The sequence below is a fragment of the Bicyclus anynana genome, chromosome 16, assembly GCF_947172395.1.
Source record: "Bicyclus anynana chromosome 16, ilBicAnyn1.1, whole genome shotgun sequence".
NCBI classification, from domain to species: domain Eukaryota; kingdom Metazoa; phylum Arthropoda; class Insecta; order Lepidoptera; family Nymphalidae; genus Bicyclus; species Bicyclus anynana.
In genome coordinates, this window is record NC_069098.1 from 11,899,031 (window position 1) to 11,921,619 (window position 22,589).

General features: G+C 35.1%; 1 protein-coding gene across 1 annotated transcript; it reads right to left on the reverse strand.

Annotated features, from left to right (window-relative positions):
* Positions 1-1,399: 1,399 nt before the first annotated feature.
* On the reverse strand, positions 1,400-21,877 carry LOC112057849 (putative ATP-dependent RNA helicase DHX57). Its single transcript, XM_024098411.2, has 18 exons — positions 21,696-21,877; positions 18,329-18,488; positions 17,352-17,500; positions 16,038-17,010; positions 14,849-15,058; positions 14,030-14,309; positions 13,574-13,675; positions 12,998-13,182; positions 11,960-12,114; positions 11,169-11,351; positions 10,365-10,615; positions 8,925-9,172; positions 7,998-8,072; positions 7,507-7,713; positions 7,359-7,433; positions 5,881-6,127; positions 4,622-4,710; positions 1,400-3,857 (listed from the first exon to the last, which is right to left on the reverse strand). Exons 1-18 carry the CDS (start codon positions 21,761-21,763, stop codon positions 3,714-3,716), a joined length of 3,801 nt encoding a protein of 1,266 aa, XP_023954179.1. The 5' UTR covers positions 21,764-21,877; the 3' UTR covers positions 1,400-3,713.
* Positions 21,878-22,589: the final 712 nt, after the last annotated feature.

Sequence of the window (22,589 nt, forward strand, 5' to 3'; positions counted from 1 at the left end):
AAAACAGTTAACGAAAACAGATTTTTTAATAAATATTTTTATAACACATTTGTTCGTAGTGTCTCTTATTTCACAAATTTCAATATCGTAATATACTTATCTTGCACATGTGCCGTATATAAAACTTTTAGCATCCATCTAAAAACGAACGGTACCTACTTTTTTAAATCTTAGCAAAGAGTTTTTATGTCAGAAAAGTGCTCAACATTTTATGAATTAAATTAACTTTGTTCGCTAAAATATAATAAAGAAACATTTAATTACTTAATTTTAATAATTTTGACATTAAATGACAACTAGTCTACGGAACCCTAAAAAGTCTGAATAGCGAATGGTAAAGTGGCCGGACTCATCACATCACATCTATTGTACCCACTCATAATACAGTTGGTTTGTCTTTCCCGAGTTGGAGGGGAATCGGAATATTTTGGTCTTACTTAATTCTTGAAAAAATTGTATTAGCTTCTATGTTTTGTTTTCTTTGTCAATTTGTCATACCAAATTATTTATATTTATATTACCTAGTTTATTGTTATGTAGGTAGTTTCATGCAATCATTCATTGATGTTAAAATATCTCTTTCCTTTATACTTAGTAAAATATGGCAACCCTTCTCCCTGAGTCGGACGCTCGTCAAGGTATTTGCTCGGCGCGCCGGCGTTCGGTCCGATAATGTTCTCGCGTGATTGATAGCGGGCATGCATCACGCCAATTTTCACCTTGTCAATATCTGCGATATATTTTTTTTTGGAAAAAACGTGTTTTCACACGTCAGAACACAAAGAAAAGTAGTCGCTTCTTTTCCTTGTGTTCTGATGTTTTGTTTGGAACGTTTGATTCAACAAGGGTAATTTTTAGGGTTAAATAACCCCAAAAAGTAAAATATAGCTAGGTATATCTCATGAACCGTGATAGATTTATACGGATTCTGACAGCAGTGGTCTTTACAGCTGTCAATGTATTGATGTTGCCGTTAAAACAACAATTAGATACCTATGCTAAATAATATATTTTTATCATGAAAATTTAACCGGCTTCAAAGACGTATTTCACTTATTTTGATTTTAACACAAAATTACTGAACCGATTTTCATGAAAATTAAATGGGACCAATTTATACGAAGAAATATTTATATTCTTTGGAACAAAAAATAATTTTCACTGACCCTTGACCACAATCTCACCTGATTATGCAATCTAAGATGAAAGCGGGCTGACTTGTTAGGAGCAGGATTCAAATCCACACCCCTTTCGGTTTCTTCATACATCGTACCGGAACGCTTAATAGCTTCACGGTACTATTGCCACTTGGTTTATTGCCGGACCATACCACAAGGATCGAAGGGTATGACGTTAAAGTAATAATATTTTTAATACAGATTCAAATAAAACAAAGCCATTACAACAAATATATTCTTTTAATATATTATCACATTCATTAGGTCATTTTGATATAAGAGTTTACATTCAGTTTTCGACATTAATTAATATAATTAATCATGACATAACTAGATTTTTCAAAAGTGCTTGTCAACTCTAATTAAAATAAATTAACTTTGCCTTTGACATACAATAGGTAATGTAATTAATGATTAACACACGTAAATGGCTACGCTACGTTCACTTGAAGAAAAACAATAATTTCTATTATTTACAAAAGATATTTTTTATTATTACCAGTAGCTGACGCCCCGCCGTTACATCGAAGAATAGAGGGTTAAAATATAGCCTATGACATTCACAAAAAACGTGGCTTTCTAGTGGTGAAAGAATTTTCAAAATCATTTCAGTAGATCCAGAGATTACCCTCTACAACGCCAAGGATATATCCCAAAATAGGCTTTGATATATAATTAATAAGCAGGTCAATAGTATTTTTACGGATAGATGATACAAATTGCTGTTAAAAAAATAATTTTCAGAATTTTTGGAACCGCATTAATTAGATAAATATTTTTTTTTTTGTTTCGCTCCCTTGTTTACAAATTAAACATAGACAATACAGGAAAGTGTTCAAAACAGCCAATAAAAACACCTGGAATTGAATTCATATCCGGTGTAAGCTGTCAATGTCATGTAATATTGTCAAATGTCATTAAGACACAAGTTAAAAAGAAACATTAATTCGTAGACAGAGAAGCATTAAATAAAAAAAATCCTTAAATTGCATTAAAATCGTCATAAATGAACGCGAAGATCACTGACAATCTGTCAAGGTGTGAGTTACAAGCATGTTGCCATAATTCTCAATTAATGTTGTCAGCTAATGAAAAATATACATTCTATTTAATTTATTAAAAAAAAATGCGGTTTCCAAAAAAAATTTCATTTTGGGTTTTAAGCCCTACATTTTATGTTCTTTTTTAAAGATAATAATAACTTGTTCTGCTTAGTTGACACTCGGAATAAAGGCCCAGCCTCCATACAAAATTGGGACATGTCCTTTACGTCTTTATTATATTAGTTTAGATTTTCAAATAAAAATAATATATGCTTGTATTATCTACAAAATAAATAAATAGATACAAAAAAATTACAACATTAATCTACTTAATTTACAATTCTACAATTTATAAGTTGATCTTGCAAATGTATAGTTAGGTGTAATGTCAATTTAAAATAAAGGTACAAATAGACGTGGACTTGAGAAAATATACATCTAATAAATTAGCTAAAAAGTCGATAATGTGAGTAACTAATATTATTTATAAAATTGTAGCCTACGCACTGGAGTTTACGGGGATAGAATATAGCCTATAACACTCAAAAATGACATAGCTTTCTAGTGGTGAAAGAATTTTCAAAATCGGTTCAGTAGACTTAGATAGAGATCATACAAACCACAAACTTTACCTCTTTATAATATTAGTATAGATATAGATATTTATATATAACTAGCTGACGTCGCGCGGTTTTACTCGCGCGGTCCCCGTTCCCGTAGGAGTATGGGGATAAAATATAGCCTATAGTCTTCCTCGATAAATGGGCTATCGAACACTGAAAGAATTTTTCAAATCGGACAAGTAGTTTCTGAGATTAGCGCGTCAATCAAACAAACAAACTCTTCAGCTTTATATATTAATACAGATATAGATTCTATTAATTTTCATATTTAAGTATTTAGGCGGGAATAATACACATATTTTAGTTTATCTACATAGTCGACAGAATTGTACATCAACTGATAAACATAAGATTTGACAACCTCCATGGCGCAGTGGTATGCGTGGTGGATTTACAAGACGGAGATCGTGGGTTCGATTCCCGGCTGAGCCAATTGAGGATTTCTTATTTGGTCCAGATCTGGCTGGTGGGAGGCTTCGGCCGTGGCTAGTTACCACCCTACCGGCAAAGACGTACTTAGTTAACTTAAGTTAGCCCGCTTCCATCTCAGATTGCATCGTCACTTACCTTCAGGTGAGAAAAATATAGCCTCAATAGCTCAGCGGTAAAGGGGTCGAAGTCATTACCGAGAGGTCATGGTTCGATTCCCGCCCGCTGGGGTATTGTATCCACTCCTAATACAATCTTTCCCGACTAGTTCGAGAGAATAGGAATATTGATCATATTTAAAAGATATGGCAAATATTCTTAAAAAAAAAATGTTGATGTGCAATTCTACAATTTTCAGAATACTAACAACGACACATAAATCACTACAAGCCAATGTAATGAAAAATATAAACTTTTTTACACCAATTTATACTAAATTTTTAATCTTTTGTTATAACTTGGACGATTGCCTTTATAATTTTGTTTCCCTTCTCGTAATGGAGAAGGTCTAGAGACGGATCGTTAATCTTCTCTTCTAGAAGATTTATGAGTTCCACGCGAATAGTCTTGAGCATTTCGGCAACCTGAAAGTTAAATGAGAAATGAATTATCAATATACTGATAGATGTTTTTTATTAAAAAAAAATATACCTATACGTAGACCGGCACGTAGTGTAAGTAAAATAACAATGAAACTTTAATAGTACATTATGAATTTATGATATATAAGTGCGGTAAGTTGAACCGAGGTGATATTGTTCGCCCGAGCCGTAGGCGAAGATTACAAGTAAGCAGACGCTGTAATTATCAAAGCGCATGACGACGCTTTATAACAACATTATCATACGACGTTTTATAACAACATATGCGAGGAAACACACTTTGAACACACTTTCTGAAAATGAATTTGCATCTTTGCCTATTTTGCCATATGATATACGCTTGTCATTTTTGCACAGATAGCAAAGTGCGTGCGTTTTTAAGCAAATGCACCAAAAACAGCCAGTATTACTAATTAAGTAAATTAATAATTTGGTTTATCTGTTATACAAAAAAATATTAATATTCGTAATTTATTGTCCAAATTATTGGAGTGAAAGACTTAAATGTTTTTTTATTATATTTCATCTCTAAATGTTAATTTTATTCATATAATGCTCTTTGCTACGATTTAAGAAAGTACCGTTCTTTTTAGACGGATGATAAACGTTTTAAATTATATTACAGCATATGTGTATTTTAATTTACATTACGGCACATGTGCGTAATGGAATACATTACAATATTGAAATTGTTGAAATAAGACATACTTTACGAGCAAATGTGTTATAAAAGAACAATAACTCACTTCATGTCTCTCCACCTGGAACATGATCCAGCCATCTTCTAACGAGACTATGAATGTGCCGTTGTGAAGCTCCACTGCCAATGTACAACCTGAAGTAGCAAAAAAATATTTATTTTAAAGAATAAAAAATATATGAGCCTCAGGCATAACTGCATCGCAACAGGTTTTTGTACAAAAATAATTGTGTCAAAGTTCACTAAAAACGACATCTATTGGTAGTTTAAAATAACACTGTTGCACTATTCGTATGCCTGTAGATGGCAACACTCATTTTAAAATACTCTCCCGATTAATGTAATGCATTCACCAACTTACTCCCCACGTCAAGCGCACGTATAGAAGATTTACTTTAAAAATAATTTATATACTTTTTTTCAATATGGCCATTATTTCTATTGTACGAGTTCCTCGAGTAGTATTAACATTCATTATTTATGTTATTGTGTATAAATAACAGGGTATTTGATGACTTGAGCTCAGTTGTTTGTTAGGCAGCGTGGACACCGTCACGTTGCTAGTCGTGTTAGTGGTTTTGTCCAATAATGTTTTGTTGCAATTTTTAATGTTTTGAGTTACAATATTATTATTAATGTTTTATGTTTTAATTATTAATCATAAATTGTGTACTGTGGGTATGGAAAACATGTCGGGCAGGGGAGGTGAGTGTCAATGCATTCTAAAGCCACAATAGCTCATCGGTAAGAGCGGTCAGACTCATCACCGAGGGGTAGTGGTTCGATCCCCACTCCGTTGGTCTATTGTCGTCCTAGCACAGTTTTTCCCTTAAATCTACAACTAAGGTCTTGGGACCTGCTCGAGCAGTTTCCTCTACCACAAAACAATGATACAACCATTGTCGCTGCTACCCGTCACGTCATACTACTGCAGATGCTAATTGTGATTTCAATAATGATGATGTTGATGTTGATGAGCCGTGATAGCCCAGTGGATATGACCTCTGCCTCCGATTCCGGAGGGTGTGGGTTCGAATCCGGTCCGGGGCATGCACCTCCAACTTTTCAGTTGCGTGCATTTTAAGAAATTAAATATCACGTGTCTCAATCGGTGAAGGAAAACATCGTGAGGAAACTTGCATACCACAGAATTATCTTAATTCTCTCCGTATGTGAAGTCTGCCAATCCGCATTGGGCCAGCGTGGTGGACTATTGGCCTAACCCCTCTCATTCTGAGAGGAGACTCGAGCTCAGCAGTGAGCCGAATATGGGTTGATGACGACGATGTTGATGTTGTTACTCACCAGAAAACAGAACCAACGGCAGCTGAGGCACCATACTGCACTCCCGTATGAACACCCTGGACGTCTTCACCTTCTCCTGGTACACGAGGTAAGGGCTCGCGAAGTAGCCCACGACGGAGTTCACGGAGGACGGGTGCAGCGCTACATAGCCGTCTGACTTGGTCTTGAACCGCAGCTCGTCAGGAGTCGGCTGACGGGGTATGGCACCTCCTGCTTGCATGTGAAACGCTTTCTCTGGAGTTAGCACCTGAAGTACATAATACTGTTAGACAGGGTAGTCTTTAAAGGAGATGGTTCAAAATTGTATGGAGCCCTGGATCAGTCATTGTACCCTAGCGGAAATAAAAGAAGTTTTTTTAATTATTTTTGATTATTAATTCTTTCGAAATAATATTCATTATCTCCCAAGAAATGCAACATTATTAAGGGTAATAATGGCGGATAGACGACGTTTTCAATGCAGTAATCGATTTGACGTTTGCTGTCAATTGTCATGTCATAGTTGCTCTATGGGCGCCATCTTGTTAAAACTTAAAAACTTGGGTTTTTATTTTATTTATTTCTTTTTACTTAGTTATGTTCACTTTAATAAATTTTAATAAAATGATGTCGTCAGTCTTCGAATTAGTTGGATGCAGGCGGCTATAGATAGGGATGTTTGGAAGAGAAAACGTTGTTGACTTGCTAGACATCTTGCTACAACAAACAAACTATAAAGGATTATTATCCAGCAAAAGGTGTGGAGGTGAACACTCGGTCCCCCACTGGTCCTCACCTATCTCACAGAGCACATCGCATTGTCTCGGTTCATGACCACTGATCAAGTAAGATCAAATAACTCACTCGCACCGACACATAAACAGTAGTACCCGCTTAAGACGATCACGCTTAAAACGATTTCTCGCATAATACGTCATTTTACGCAAGTCCCTACAACTTGAGATAATATGTTTTCATACATTTCTTAACGCTTAGTTCAATTCGTTATCCCGTTTAATACGCCTACATGTCACACGCGTGTAATTCCAAATGCGACAAATTAATTACAACAGGTAGATCAGGACATCATAAAGGTCCTTAAACAAGGTTGCAGGTCAAGACTAATACCCTGACAGCAAACGACCCTTGACATGATGCGATTCTAAACTGAAAATTTTTAAAGACGCACTGCAAAAGTATAAAATTTTATTGAAAATTGCGTAATTGTTAATGCATCAAAATCTTTTTGTCATACCAGCTTATGTGATTACTTTAAGTGCATAATTAGGTAGTCTTTACACCAATCCAAATACACAATTTTTTATAGTTATGTATGTGTAAATTAGTAGTTATATTTTTCACTATCCCCCTCCCATATCCTGTATAATATGCTTTCTCGTCTAAGACGCGTTTTTAGATGAGGTCCCTGCGAAATCGTATTAAACGGGTTCTACTGTATATTTTCTTGGTTTTAACTATAACTATGCATTTGTCTTTACCTTAACTACATTCGGATATAAAGCAGCGCAGAGTATCGCCGCCAATAACTTGTCGTTATTACCGTTGCAATTTAACTGTAACAAGAAAATTAACATACAAAAATTGTCGCTCGATTGGACGCTTGACATCAGCACATTATCTACTTACCTCTTCTCCAGTGAGAGCGGCTACAGAATCCTTCCTCATCTTTCTCCTCAAATCGGGCATGTCCGGCACGAAGCCTATAGAAGCCAGTAGACCAAGCAGCTGGTGCTTGATGTCGGCTAACATCAGCAGGGTTTTGTGTGAGATGTAGTTCTCTCTAGCGAACGTCACCGCAGCGTGTGTGCTTGTTTTAAGTGCTTGCTGCCATCTCTGTAAAAAAAATCATTTAAAATTATTTAGCTGTATGCTGTGTAAAAATCTTGTTTCTGTAGGAATATCGGGGTAAAAAGGTAGGGAAAAGGGGTATCTTTGTGTATAACATTCATATTTGTTCAGTCGTTCTGGAATTGTGAATGGTGTAATTTGTCACAACTTTGTTTTATATCAGACTACCAGATACCCGCAACTTTGCCCACATGTAAACTTCTGAGCCTTATTAACTTTAAAGACCAGACTATCAGCTTACGAATAACTACACTATAAATAATACTTACTCTGTAAGCTCTCAATGTAGTCAGCTGATCGCTGTTGGAACAGGCGAATTCTCTCCTTTTTAAATCCGCCTCTGCCTGTTTAAAATCAGTAAACATTTTGTTGAATATTAGTTTTAATTAAAAAAGCGAATATAAACATATAAATAATCACAAAAGACAATAATGCAATAGTTACAACGCGTGGACCTATTTATTTAATAAATAGTGTGTATACAGACACCCATAGTTCTTACTTCTTAATCGGTGCTTACGTTTTTTTTTCTCTTCTACAGTGGTTGTCTGGAAGAGATCGCTCTTTAGCGATAAGACCGCCATTTGTACATTAGTTTCTTAGTGTTATTATAAGTTATTGTTTATTTTTGTTTTAGTGTACAATAAAGTATATTTCTTCTTCTTCTTCATAGTGTTAGAGGGGAAGTTACCAGTTTCTGTTTTACCTACAATATGGGTATATAAAACTCAACCGCTTTACACTAAAGACTGCTTCAATGCTTACCATTAGGCGTCATTGCAATACTACAGTCTTAAACTCGTACATTTAACGATAAAAAACAGTATCTTATTCATAAGTAAGTTGCTCTATTTTAAGCCCTTTTCTTCCATTTAATTCAGGGTTAATATTTCTTTTACTCTTCCTTTCTCAACTTTCATCTTACTCTCAATCCTTATCCACACAATAACTATAAAATCGGTTTCAAACAAATTTCACTTCAGAAAGAAATACATCAGTCTTAAGCTCGTACATTTAACGATAAAAATACCATATCTTATTAAAGTTAGTAAGTTGCCCTATTTTACGCCATTTTCTTTGATAGAGGGTTAATATTTCTTTTACTCTTCCTTTCTCAACTTTCATATTACTCTCAATCCCACAATATCCACACAATTTACTGTAAAATCGGTTTTTCACTTTAGAAAGAAACTCACCTTTTTCCCAAATGGTGACAAAAACGGACTTTTGTGGCTCAAGAAGGCTGCCATACTCAAGGCAGAGTCCACACAGCAGAATATAGCTCCGAACAGCATCAGTTTTCCTATCCTCACGTCTACCGGTAAGGCAGCTAGATGCCTGCCTAGAGCCGTCAACGCGAAGGTTTTGTCCAAAGCACCCACGTCCTGAAGACGAGTCAGAGCACCATCTATGTTCGATTTGAGAGGCGGTTCTATCGTTTTACCTGCAAAGATGGATATTCTGTAAGAGGACATCCTGTTTTTGCTTTTATAATGCTGAAAAATCAAGCATATTCCGACGAATTCACTGAGTCAAGCCATTTTGTATTTTATGGTAATCGTCTTCTAATTCAATATGACAGTCAGTGAGTCATCTTTAATCTGTGGTTATATTTCACCGCTACCGAGGAAGGATGTTTTAGCGATGAGCAGGTATAGCGAATTTTATAAAATACCCATTTTTGGAATGTGTAACTACCTTTGTCAGAGTCACCCTTATTAAAACTATTGATCATAAAAAATATATTCCTACCTAATACTTCATGTACGTTCATACGCTCAACGGTCGTTCGGTTACGGGTTGTTCAGCCAGGTGGTAGTTGTACCAATGTAATGGGTTGCAATAGCTATTCACCCCCAAAGGTCTAACAGTTTAGGGTATAATCACCGTCCCAATGTCACATAGTCATGTCACAATGTCACACTGTCAGTTTTTACTGGATATACCTACTTTGAAGAGTGTGTCAGAAAGTCCACGATATTGGTCCTACTTCTCCCTTTCACCATAGAACAGCGAGACGCCGTAAAGGATGGCATCCATATTTCGTTAACATCCAGACAACCCGAAACAAACTTATCGCTTCAACGTTTTTTATTCGAACTGCTATTGCTGTTTCTGCCATCTACAACCTAAACGCCTTCAAGGCAAGAGGGAATACACTTAAGACAGCAAGCGCGTACCATACTGACCTCATTGCTTTTAGCTGTGGCCAAGAAATAAAAAATATTCTTACCTAAATCTTCGTGGACATTCATACTCTCAAACAGCGGTAGTATCTTCAGTTTTAACAACAGCTGCTCTAGCGGCACCCTGTGTATCTCAGGCACGGGTTGTTCAGCCAAATGGTAGTTTGTACCGATGTCACGCAATAATAACTCACCCCCAAAGGTCAAATAGTTTGGGGTTTAATACTTTGCAGCACCATCGCAATGTCATACGTCTGTTGGTTTTTTACCGGCCATACTTACTTTTAAGTGTGTGTCAGAAATTCTACAATCCTGTTGACATTATTGTTGACATCCAGATAAACCGCACCAAATTTCTCGCTTTAATGTTTCTCGTTCAAACCTGCCTCCTAATTGCTTTCAGCCATGATTGTAGTCAAGCGCAGGATATGAAAATAAATATTTCCTTACCTAATACTTCGTGTACGTTCATACTCTCAAACAAGGGTAGTATCTTGAGCTTCAAAAGCAGCTGCTCTAGCGGCACCCTGTGTATCTCAGGCACGGGTTGTTCCGCCAGGTGGTAGTTGTACCGGTGGGACGTGAACAGATGTATGCAGACTCCAGGCATGACTCGCCCCGCGCGGCCGCGCCGCTGCTTCGCGTTGGCTCGCGACACCCACACTAGGTCCAGGGATTCCATGTTACGGTTGGAATCGAACCTGGAATGTCGTCATAAAACAACTTCAAAAAAGAGAAGCTACTGAATAGAATTGACGGTAATTGGTCTCAGTTGAGAACCTATTATCATATTCATCATCATGACGTGATGGACGTCCACCGCAGGACATTGGCATAAGACATGTAAGAACTTTCAAACACTACACTCTGTAGCCGCCTGCATTAGGAATCTATATTGAAGAAGAATTTGACGTTGGTGTGCCACGGGGTGGTGTTCTATCCCCTCTCCTTTTTTTTCATTTTTATTAATACTATCACTGATTTACTTTCGTTGTCTTTTCATCGACGACTTATATTATTGCGACTACCCGTCTCACTGGTTTATATGCTTCTTCAAGTTAGGTAACCTGGAAGAGATCACTATTAGTGATAAGGTCGCCTCTTTCACTATATTTAATGCTTAGTTCTAAGATTTTATGTTTATATATATGTTTATTGCAATAAAGTTATTTAAATAAATGAGAATTTTCTAATATTATATGTGTAATGCCTATTATTAGTCAAAAACGGGTAATAACGGAACACAATTCTTACCTTTTTTCCTTCATCCGTCCACAGTCGACCACAAAGACGCAGTCGTCTATAGTGACAGAAGTCTCCGCTATGTTGGTAGACAGCACGATCTTCCTCGACCCTTTGCTTGGTTTCTGAAACACCTTGGCTTGTTCTTCGCTTGATAATGTCGAGTGGAGCGGCACTAATACATATTTACCTGTCCTGAAATTCAGACAATTTTTTCATAAAAATCTATAAAAAAAATTGCAATTTTCCGAACAATATTATCTACAAATTACAAAATAAATATGTTATTAAACCTATACTACTAAGAAAATTTCTCTGGAAAAAATTTGTTTATGGACATAATCCCCCTCCTGTAATGTTAAAATAGGCTATTATTGATGACGAGACTGACTACCATACTCTTCTTCATCATTAGCAACCCATAATCTGCTTAATGTTGAGCACGAGTCTCTTATCAGAATGAGAGGGGTTAGGCTAATAGTTCACCACGCCAGTCCAATGCAGATTGGCAGACTTCACACACATAAATTATGTTCATGTTGATTTTCTTTCACCATTTTAATATAACCAAGCGATTCCTCATATTGGACACATACATATCGCGGTAGCTTAAGGTCGCCATTGACGGTCAATTACTCTCACGTTTCTGAAAAGCAAACGGCAGTACCCACCCAGTAGAAATCATGTACGTAGTGACCAACACACGATCAATTATAGTCGTGGGTGCTACAAAAACGTGAGAATACCGTTTGTGGCTAGCATTAAAATACGTAATTAGTTTAGGCTTTATTTTTATCACTTACTTGGGACTAAACGTGCGACTGTCAGCTAGTTGCTCGTGTAAAGACATAATCTCCCCGATGCCGGGCAGGAAAATCAAAATGGCGCCCTCTCGTGGCCACGAGTGGTCTCCTTCCACTATGTATGTCAGGACATGTTCCACCAGTTCTAGGTTGATCTGAAATGATTTTGATGACTATGAACTATACCTATACAATACTAGCATACGCCCGTGCTTTGTTCGCCCTTAGACCTCCTTAATCCGATCCTCTCGCAAAATGAGTTCCTAGTGGACACCTACTAACTATAAACTACCTCCCTGCCAAATTTCATCCTTGTAACGTAAAGCTGTTTTCGAGATTACGTGATGGGTGACTTTTCGCATTTATATACTCAGAGGCACAATTATCTGCCCACTTTAATTTACTCACGTCATATTAAAGTATACGGATAATTGTGCCTCTGAGTATTTATTAAGATAAACATGAATTGCTGATGATAGTTTCAGTAAAACTAAAGAACGGCTTGACTGTTTTAATAATTAAATTGGAATATTTATTTTGTATGATTTTGATTGAGAAAACTGAAAATATTGTGAAAACTCTTCCGACATATCAAAGTTAACCTTAATTTATATGGCAATGTAATAGTGCAGTGCACACAAGTTTGTTTGTCTCTCTGTTAATTTTTCAAGGGTAAACTATTGAGCCGATTTTGATAATTTTGATATGGACGTAAATTAGACATTGAAGCGAAACATAGGCTGGCTTTTTATCCCGAAAAAATCCACGATTGCCGCAGGATATGTGAAAAACTGAATTTAATGTAACTTTTTCTAGCTCACTCAAATAATGAGAAAGTTATATTTAAATTTTCGTGTCGTTTAACTTTTTACACTTTTCACCATTTTAATTATTTTATTATTTTTACGTAATCCGGTTATAGTTTTTAATTTTTTTTTTAGTTAGTTTTACTTAGGTCTTTACAAAGTCGCAGAAAGTAGCTTTGCTTCAAAAATTTTAGGCTATTTTAATCTTATGCTATCAGAACATGTTACGTACCTTTTCAGTGTCCATAATATACATGTCTTTGATAGCTTTTTTACTACAATTTGGATACCGCGCCATCATTTGCGATATCGTAAGGTTCTCGTCGCGTATCGTCGTTTTGGGCGGCTCAGTTGAGTCTGATTTTACGTCATACGTTTTCAATTCTGTCTCAAAGTCTACCTTCTTGTCTTTGTCTCCTGAGAAAATTTATTATGATGAAAATTTACTGTGACAATAGAGAATCAAATAAGCCTATAAGAGTTCAGTTTTTGTACTCAGATGTTTGGAACCCCAAAAAATGTCAAGTGTCTTAAATAGAAACAGATAGGAACTAAATAATAGACTGCACTATTATTAACATAATTCCCAGGGAAATGTTGGACTTGCTATGTTAAAAGTCTTCAAATAAAAGTAATATTTAATAGGGCAATAAAGCATATTATTTTAGAACTAAGGCAACTTTAGAGTTGCTAAGTTCAAACCAAGCGTATATTTTAAGAACAAGTACTTACATGAATGATTACATGTGTAATATATGTAATCAATCATATGGTACCTCTTCATAATATGATAATTTCTAAAACATACCTTTTTTAACTTTACGTGTGTAGGGACTGTTTTCTTCAAGGACATAATTGGTAACATCCAAAATGTCATCTAAAAATAGTTGTTCCACAGGGAATGTTCTACCTAAAACATTGTTAATAACCTTTTTATTGATACAAGTTGGGAGGAGGGTAGTTTACCAAAAGTTGTTATTAACCAGATATTGTTTTTTTACTGTTGCTTAATTAATAGTTACACAACTTAACAGCCACAATGTCCTACAAAAGGTGTGGTACATTGTCTCGACATTCCGACATCCGTCATTGTTTCGACGCTCACAAACTTTCATTAACCCATTTAGCTATCAGAATCAAGAGGTTTTGTAAATAAAAAAGTTAAGCGTCTCATCAAGATGAAGCTACTCACGTAAAAATAACTTGATAGTATAAAACTATAAAGTTATTTTTACATGAAATGGCTACTAAAAAAATGCCATACCTGGTATTTCAATAACCGGAACCTCGTTATAGTAAGACGAGAACAACTCAGCATTCAAAGTAGCACTCATAAGGACTACATTGAGGTCCTTCCGGACTTTGAGAAGGTCTTTCAATATTAGCAACAGGAAGTCACTCTCTTCTGACCTTTCGTGGACTTCATCAACTAATATGTGAGTGATAGACGTCAACTGTGGGTCGTATTCCAACCTCCTCAACAACATGCCAGTTGTACAAAACGTTAGACGTGTTTTTGATGACACTTTGCTTTCTAACCTGATCTAGAAATAAAAACATATATATGTAAGGGCTGGTCAATTGCGTTGCGCGTTTGTTATTATTAAGCTATTTTCGACATAGCTGTTTTGGAATAAAGTTGAAAACTAATTAACATAAATTCACAATTCTCGAGTCGGGCTATAAAATATTGCCTCAATAGCGACAAAACCGAAAGTATTTCTGTCTCTTTCGTCCTATTACAGAAAGAGAAACGGATGTATTCAATCTTGATATGGTCGAGATTTGTCGACACATTCTAAGCTTACTAGCCCTGAAGAAGCTAATAATGACATGTGCATGAAATCAAAATACATTTATTTGAAGTAGGCTCAGCATATAGACATTTATGAAACGCCATGTTTGATGTAACAACTCTACCACCAGTTTGGAAGGCAGATTCTGCTGAGAAGATCATCATCATCCCTCTTCAAACTGAAGTTTGGCGATCAGACGTAATTTGGGGAGAAGAGCCGGCAAGAACAGTATTAGCAGTGCATGCCTCCGACAGTCTAATTGAGTTATGACTTTGAAAATAAATTACCTGATAACCAACAACTTGTCCTGTCTTCTCAACTCTTTCATCAGCCACTCTGTCAGCGACTCCGATAGCTGATATCCTCCGCGGTTGAGTGCAGATTATCTCGACGTGTTCTCGTCCGCCTTTGTTGTATTTGTTCAGCCAATCGTCCAAAATGTATTGCGGGACTTGTGTGCTTTTACCGCAACCAGTCTCTCCACTGATTACCACTACCTGGGGGAAAGGGAGACATATCTTAGCATTTACAAATTCACTGTATGAGTGCGGGGCCATTGTGTGGCAAAGAGGAATAAAGCAAGCTCTAAGCAAAGCACAGGACTTGTGACCTAGGTGCAGGGTTCAGGAGTTCCTTTATGATAAAGCTGACGCCGCGCGGCTTCACTCGATAAATGGGATATTTAACACTGAAAGAATTTTTCAAATCGGACAAGTAGTTCCTGGGATGAGCGCGTTCAACCAAACAAACAATCAAACTCTTCAGCTATATAATATTAGTTATGACAAATAAACACTTGCCTTTCTTCGCTCGTGTTACTTCTCCCTGTCCAGCCTAACTATTAAGATCCTACTAGTATTAACTTTGGGTACATCTGTACTTATAGTAAAACTGTAACAGTTTCAATTCTAATTAAATTTAGTTTCTAAATAGTAAAACTATTGAATGAATTCAAATGAAACTTGGCACGATTTGGTACCATAATACGTAGACAGGTTTAGAATACTTTTTATAGCAAAAATAAAATCAGGAGTGAAATAGGACTAATTAATTGTTACAAACGAAAATTGTGTCTATCGATAAAGGTGCAGAATCAAAACGAATGTAATGATAGCAAATATCAAAATCAGACTGCATATTTGAGTAACCACTTTTAATTACCTACGTTTTGCGTTTTGGTACGATGTCGTGTAGAAACCGAATGGGGTGTGGATTTTCATTCTCCTCCTGACAAGTTAGCCCGCTTCCATCTTAGATTGCATCATCACTTACCATCAGTGAGATTGTAGTCAAGGGCTAACTTGTAAAGAAAGAAAAAATGAAAAAAAGTACAGTTACAAAACTAGAAATAATGAATACCACTCAAAAAATTAAGACTTGTTGAAAGAAATTACATGCAGGCAAAGTTGAGATTGTCCGCTAGTGATTATACAAAAGATAGTGCAAGTGAAATTAAATATAGTAAACTAATCTAACCTGTGATTTTTCTATTGAATCTAAAATCTCTTGCCTCTTTTGCCACGCAGGGAGTTTCCTCCTAGAAGACATCATTTTTTGATACCTTTGATTGTCACGCTTTTCTTTCCACCATTTGGCTATTTCACTATTTTCTTTCAATAAAGCTTTAATATTAATATTGGATCTATTATCTTTGGCTTGACCTTTCTTATAGTGAGTGGGTTTCTTAGAATTCTCTAAATTAGAATTCTCTATTAATTGAGGAAACAAAGCATTGAATGCTTCAGGAAATTTTCTAGTATCAAATTGTATAAAATTTAATATATCTTCTTCATTGTTAAGTAATTCTACTAAAGTGTAAATACTTGGTATACCATCTTGGGCTAAAAGTTTCGCTTCGTCATATAACCTAGCCGTTATTCGTAAACAAGTAAGCTCTGGAATTAAATTTGAACTGTGTTCAGGTTTGAAAAACAATAATGGTGCTTCATATGGGTATGCAGTGTCCTCAGGGAATCTTATTTCTAATTCATAAGAAACTTTTTCACTATTTGTATCATCTTTTTCATTTGGTTTAGCTACTGTCTCAGTTTCATGTGAAAATTTGCATTTTGCTCCAAATCTACAATCGCCACGTAAAAATAGTTTGCACGCTTCTTTCTTTTTGGTTTTAAAGTTGGTATTTTTGTGTACTTTCACCTTTGCGATTTGAGTTTCTGTCGTTTGATATATTTTCGTTAAATATTCTAAATCTAGTTTCATTGTCCACAGATTAATATCTTTCGCTTTAAAGCTATTTTCATAAATCGATTCGAGTACAGCTTTTTCATCGTTTCTCATCTCCAACAGTTCTGATTTTGATGGGATATTTTCAGGCTTTTCTTGTTGAGTGACATTGAAGTATTTATAAAATAGGATTTCTAACGCACTGTCAACATTTTCCGCGGCATTTTCTAATGCTTCAGCACAATGTGGTTTGTGGAAACAATATCTGTAAAAAGTTATTTTACATATAATATACATATATACAGATTATAAATTTTTATAACAACAATTTATCATTTATGGTCTAGTAGTCTTCGACGACCTCTAACGCGCAATGGCATGCGCGGTGGATTTACAAGACGGATCCGGTCCTGGGTTTGATCCTCGGCTGGGCTGATTGAATATAAGAAATTTTTGGTTTTCTTAATTTGGTCTGGTCAGGTCTGGCTGCATTCCGGTAAGATGTCATGTAGAAACCGAAGATTGTGGTCAAGAGATAACTTGTAAAAAGAAAAGTTAGAGTTAAACTACAAAAAAAAAATAACATACAATTTAAATTATACATACTTTTCTAACTTTGACAATGCAAACTGTCTTAGTCTTGTTTCAGAGGATTTCATGTCTGGCTTAATGTTGAGTGAGTAATCACAGCCTCCTCTGACAACGAGGTTGCCTCTTTCCATCCAGAAACGATTGCCGAGGTTCGTACCTTTATCCTGAAAATATAAAGGAACTTTACTTCACATACATACAGCCGAACGTAGAACCTCTTCCTTTTTGGAAGTCGGTTAAAAAAATCAACTTCAACTGTTCTTTTAACATGGACATTCTAGTTTAAATTATAAATTCTTTATGGAAAATGTGTTTTTTATAAAAAATGCTTTGCTTAGATATCATATTTATACCATAATAATAAAGTGCTTAGAAAATCATTGTTTTAGGATTTGGTGGAACCAATGACGTCTGGCAGTTGAATCTTGTCCCTGACTCCACCCACAGTTCCTATTTGTTTATAAGTTATACAACAGCTTCTCAGCAGTTATTAATAGCCATAATAAAAAAAGACTATGCACCCCTGTCATTCAATGAATATGACTGTCATCAAATGAAGTTCTTCTTATACAAAAAACATAACAAACAATAAAAATAAGTAGCATATTGAAACCTTAATATAAAAAAGCCTTTTGAGCACTAAAACTTTCAAATAAAAACCGTATGTTTTGTCAGGAGTCAAAATAGGTGGCACCTTTGAGACCAATGAGTACAAACTATCAAAGATTCATTACAGCTTCCCACGCTGTGTGATTATACTTCAACTATATTTAATTCTATTAAATGAACCCAGAAGGGCTTACTAAAACTCTATTTAAAAATTTGTATACATAAGTACACAACAAGTTAAATACACAAAGAGAGTTTGGCTGCTCATTTGTCATTTTGGCTTCATATGGCCTAATATGAAGATACAGACTACTTTGCTTCTTTAATTTAATACACATACATACAATTCTTTGTGGAGGATATAATAAGTAATTATGTCATACCTTATACATAGCAGCACTTTCCAATTTAAAATCTGGACCATGGATAAACCTTAGTGTGTCCAGGATAAGTTTCTGAGAGTCAGGGTTGAGCCGAATAGTTTGTAATTCCACTTTTAAGGATGGATGACTTGGTTCTTCTTCATCTTTATGTTGCTTGTTCCTGTAGAATGAGATTCTCGTTGTTTTAGTTATCCTATTTTAATGGCTCACTCATGTCAGTCAAGACTCCCTTCAGGTCAGGTCAGTCCTTATAGATGAGTGAATTTGGAGGTGTGACCTATATTATTCCAATACAGTTTGGCAAACTTAGAGTAATAATTATTTTTGACTCACTATTAGATGTCAATAATAATGGGGTCATTCCACGTCAAATCGACCAATAGTTGGACTCGACCCCTTTCGATTTGGATAAATTTTGGTCAGAAGTTTTCTTTTATCCTATAACGAAGTTCTGCCGAAGAAAAAAAATTAAAAAAAATTTTTTCAAAAGTTATGCAAAATCCAAAATTTCACTATTTTCCATATTTTTTAAATTTATGTTTTAAAAATCTCGAAAACTATTGCAATTAAAAAAATCGATTATGGTAAACTTCAAAGGGGATACTTGGGGCTATTAAAAAAAAAAATTTCCAAAAAAAAATTTTGAAAAATCTCCAATTTGTGAAATTTTGAATTTTTGAAAATTGTCAAAATAGACCGTCGACAATAAATTTTTGGCTCAAATTTTTTTGTGTACTACCTTGTACCAATCTTAAAAGATCCTGAAATTTTTGGAACTGTGTTTTTTGTTTTTTCAAAAATATGAATTTTTGAAATTTGTTAAAAAAAAAATTTCTTAAAATTTTTTTTTTTTAATCAGTTTGGCGAATCGCGTAATTTTGATATTTTGAACAGTTGAAATTTCATTTAGTGGCATAATGATGAGAAAAAATTGACGACCAAATTCAAACACCTGATGAGCTATTCCAATGGGCAAAAGAAAATGTTCACGGAATCAATTGTGACTTTGTTTCAAATGAGCAGATTCAGCGTACTCAAAAAAAACTTAACCAGATATTTAAAAATGCTCTGCCAGTACAAGGAATCCGAAATTGTCATGCCGCTATTCCCATTTCAAGTGATGTGATGAGAGTAAAAACCTCATCCTCATCTGAGGAAGGAAAGGATTTCCGGTTAAAAAATACAGATATCTACGAGTTCGTTGAAGAACCAGATATTAAAAGCAGGTAAAAATCTGAAATTTCTGTGTTAGTACTTTATCTATTTTAAGTTTGGATTTAAAGATTTAAGTCATATTAACATTTTTCAGGTTAAGAAAAAGAAAAGGAGCAACAACAGTAACTGAAGAATTGAAGAAAAAAAAATTTTCGTAACAGAATGTCAAGTAAACTTACACGTAAAAAGCCCTATTAAATAAATTAATAACCAATAATAAACAAATATCATTAATGTTTTTTTTCTCATCATTATGCCACTAAATGAAATTTCAACTGTTTAAAATATCAAAATTACGCGATTCGCCAAACTGATTAAAAAAAAAAAATTAAGAAAAAATTTTTTTTTAACAAATTTCAAAAATTCATATTTTTGAAAAAACAAAAAACACAGTTCCAAAAATTTCAGGATCTTTTAAGATTGATACAAGGTAGTACACAAAAAAATTTGAGCCAAAAATTTATTGTCGACGGTCAATTTTGACAATTTTCAAAAATTCAAAATTTCACAAATTGGAGATTTTTCAAAATTTTTTTTTGGATTTTTTTTTTTTAATAGCCCCAAGTATCTCCTTTGAAGTTTACCATAAGCGATTTTTTTAATTGCAATAGTTTTCGAGATTTTCAAAACATAAATTTAAAAAATATGGAAAATAGTGAAATTTTGGATTTTGCATAACTTTTGAAAAAAAAATTTTTAATTTTTTTTCTTCGGCAGAACTTCGTTATAGGATAAAATAAAACTTCTGACCAAAATTTATCCAAATCGAAAGGGGTCGAGTCCAACTATTGGTCGATTTGACGTGGAATGACCCAATGAGCAATAATTAAACCTTGCTCACAAGATTCCCATGTAGAATGTTGACTTAACTATTATTGTTCCGATAGTTGTTTCAGTCAATGGTCTTACAGCGAAAAGCTTCAAACAACACCTTAAGAAGGTTTAGTTTAACTGCTGCATCAAGGTTATTGAAGGGTGGATATGAAAGGCAGGCAATTGCTGACCATTGGTTGCTTAGGCACTCATCCGTCCTGCAGTGGGAGGGTTGAATTTTTTTTATAAATTTTTATTTTATTTTTTCTGTGTTATATTTTATTAACATTGGTGAAATTTAAAAAGGACTAAATAAATGAGCAAAACCTAAAGTTCAACGGGCTGTTAAATTAACAGTCTTTGGCTGTTACATAACCAACAAAATTGTTGTTATTTAATACTGGACTAACATGGAGAACATATTAGAAAAAAAGAATTCATAGCCTTATTACGGACACAAACCTGACCTTACATTCTATAGGTCAACAAGTGAACCATTGAGGACCTTCATGCTACTACTATTAATCACTTAGTACTACTACATCATTACTATGATACAAGAAAAGTTGGTACATATGATTGGATTTATGGAACAATAGTATTATTTAAAAAATTTTTTTTTTTATTCTTTACAATCTCACGTGATAGTAAGTCATGATGCAAAAGATAGAAGCGGGCTAACTTGTTAGGAGTAGGAAGAAAATTAACACCACTTTCAGTCTCTACACAATCCTTGGCAGTATGTCTTTGTTGGTAGGGATGTAAGGATGTAGTAGGATTAGCATAACATATGACCATACACAGTGGCCTACCTGACCAACATACAACGGCCAATCCCTAGTGGCGAAGTGCAGAAAAGGCCCAGGAAAGAAGAAGAGAAGAAGCAGTGGCTAGAGTCATATTTTGGCACTCCTTGTAATCACTAAACGAGTGCAGGATCCATTTATTATAAACATGTACAGTACTTGAAAATAGAATGGTTTACCCAATACTCATATTGGGTAAACCGTTCTATTTTCAAGTCAAGTGGACTACAAATGTTGTTGTCTTTATAGACAATTTCTGCGGTAGTCCAGGTCAGTAGAGCGAAGTTAGCACTGCATGTAGGTGGTGATTTGACAATGCCCTTCAAATAGCCTAAAAATTTTGTAATATTTGCACTAGTCTAGTACTTTCGCTTAATAAAATCAATTGTTTTTACAGTTTCTATGAAAAAGTATTAGGATTTTAATTTAATACTAAATGAAATACACGATACTAAACACTTGAAAGCGGCATGATAATTAAATAATATTTTACATCAAGTTGTGCAATTGTTATCAAAATATTGTTAATTTACCTTATGCGAGCGTCTGCAGGAACTCGTAGGAAGGTGTCCTCGGCCAGTTGTCGGCTGTTGTGGTCCATTGCGAGAAACCTTTTACCAGTTATAATTTTATTAAATGTTTTTATAATTGAAAATATGGGACCAAATTACAAATTTTCAAAACGCGAAGGAAAATGGAAATACATGCGCTACGATTGTCAATACAAAATTGACATCATTGACATTGACAGGTGTCAATGTCAGTAAGTTTTTTTTTAATATAAGCTTTGCATGCAGCTCGGATTTCTAGTCTTTTGACACACGAACAAAGTAATTTTAATTTAAGTTGTTTCTTTCATAGGTAAGTTTGTAGGTTATAATCAAATCGGTATTGGCTAGGAGCCAGATTACCCATCTAACGTTTTGTATAAATTATAAATTATTAAATAATTATCGCCTGAGATATTTAGGTACTTTTTAACATGTATGGTACTTTTATAAGTGATTGTTTTGTTATACTTTTTTACTCCAGCGCAGGACTTTTTAGGACGGCCTCCGTGGAGCAGTGGTATGCGCGTTGGATTTACAAGACGAAGTTCCTGGGTTCGATCCCCGGCTGGGCCGATTGAAGTTACCACCCTACCTTAACAACTTACTACACCCTACACCCTACCTTAACTGAGTCATATCATGTTAGCCCGCTTCCTTCTTAGATTGCATCATCTTCATCACGCAGCATCAGGTTGGATTGTAGTCAAGGGCTAACTTGTAGAGATTAAAAAACCTCCTCCTTTTTTTTGAAGTCGGTTAAAAAATAGGACGTTGATATTCAACGTGGGGTCCCGGACATGATACCAAGATACAAACCACAGGCTAAAGCCTTATCCATAAAAGATGAGCTCTACTATCCAGGCAAGGAAGTTGCCT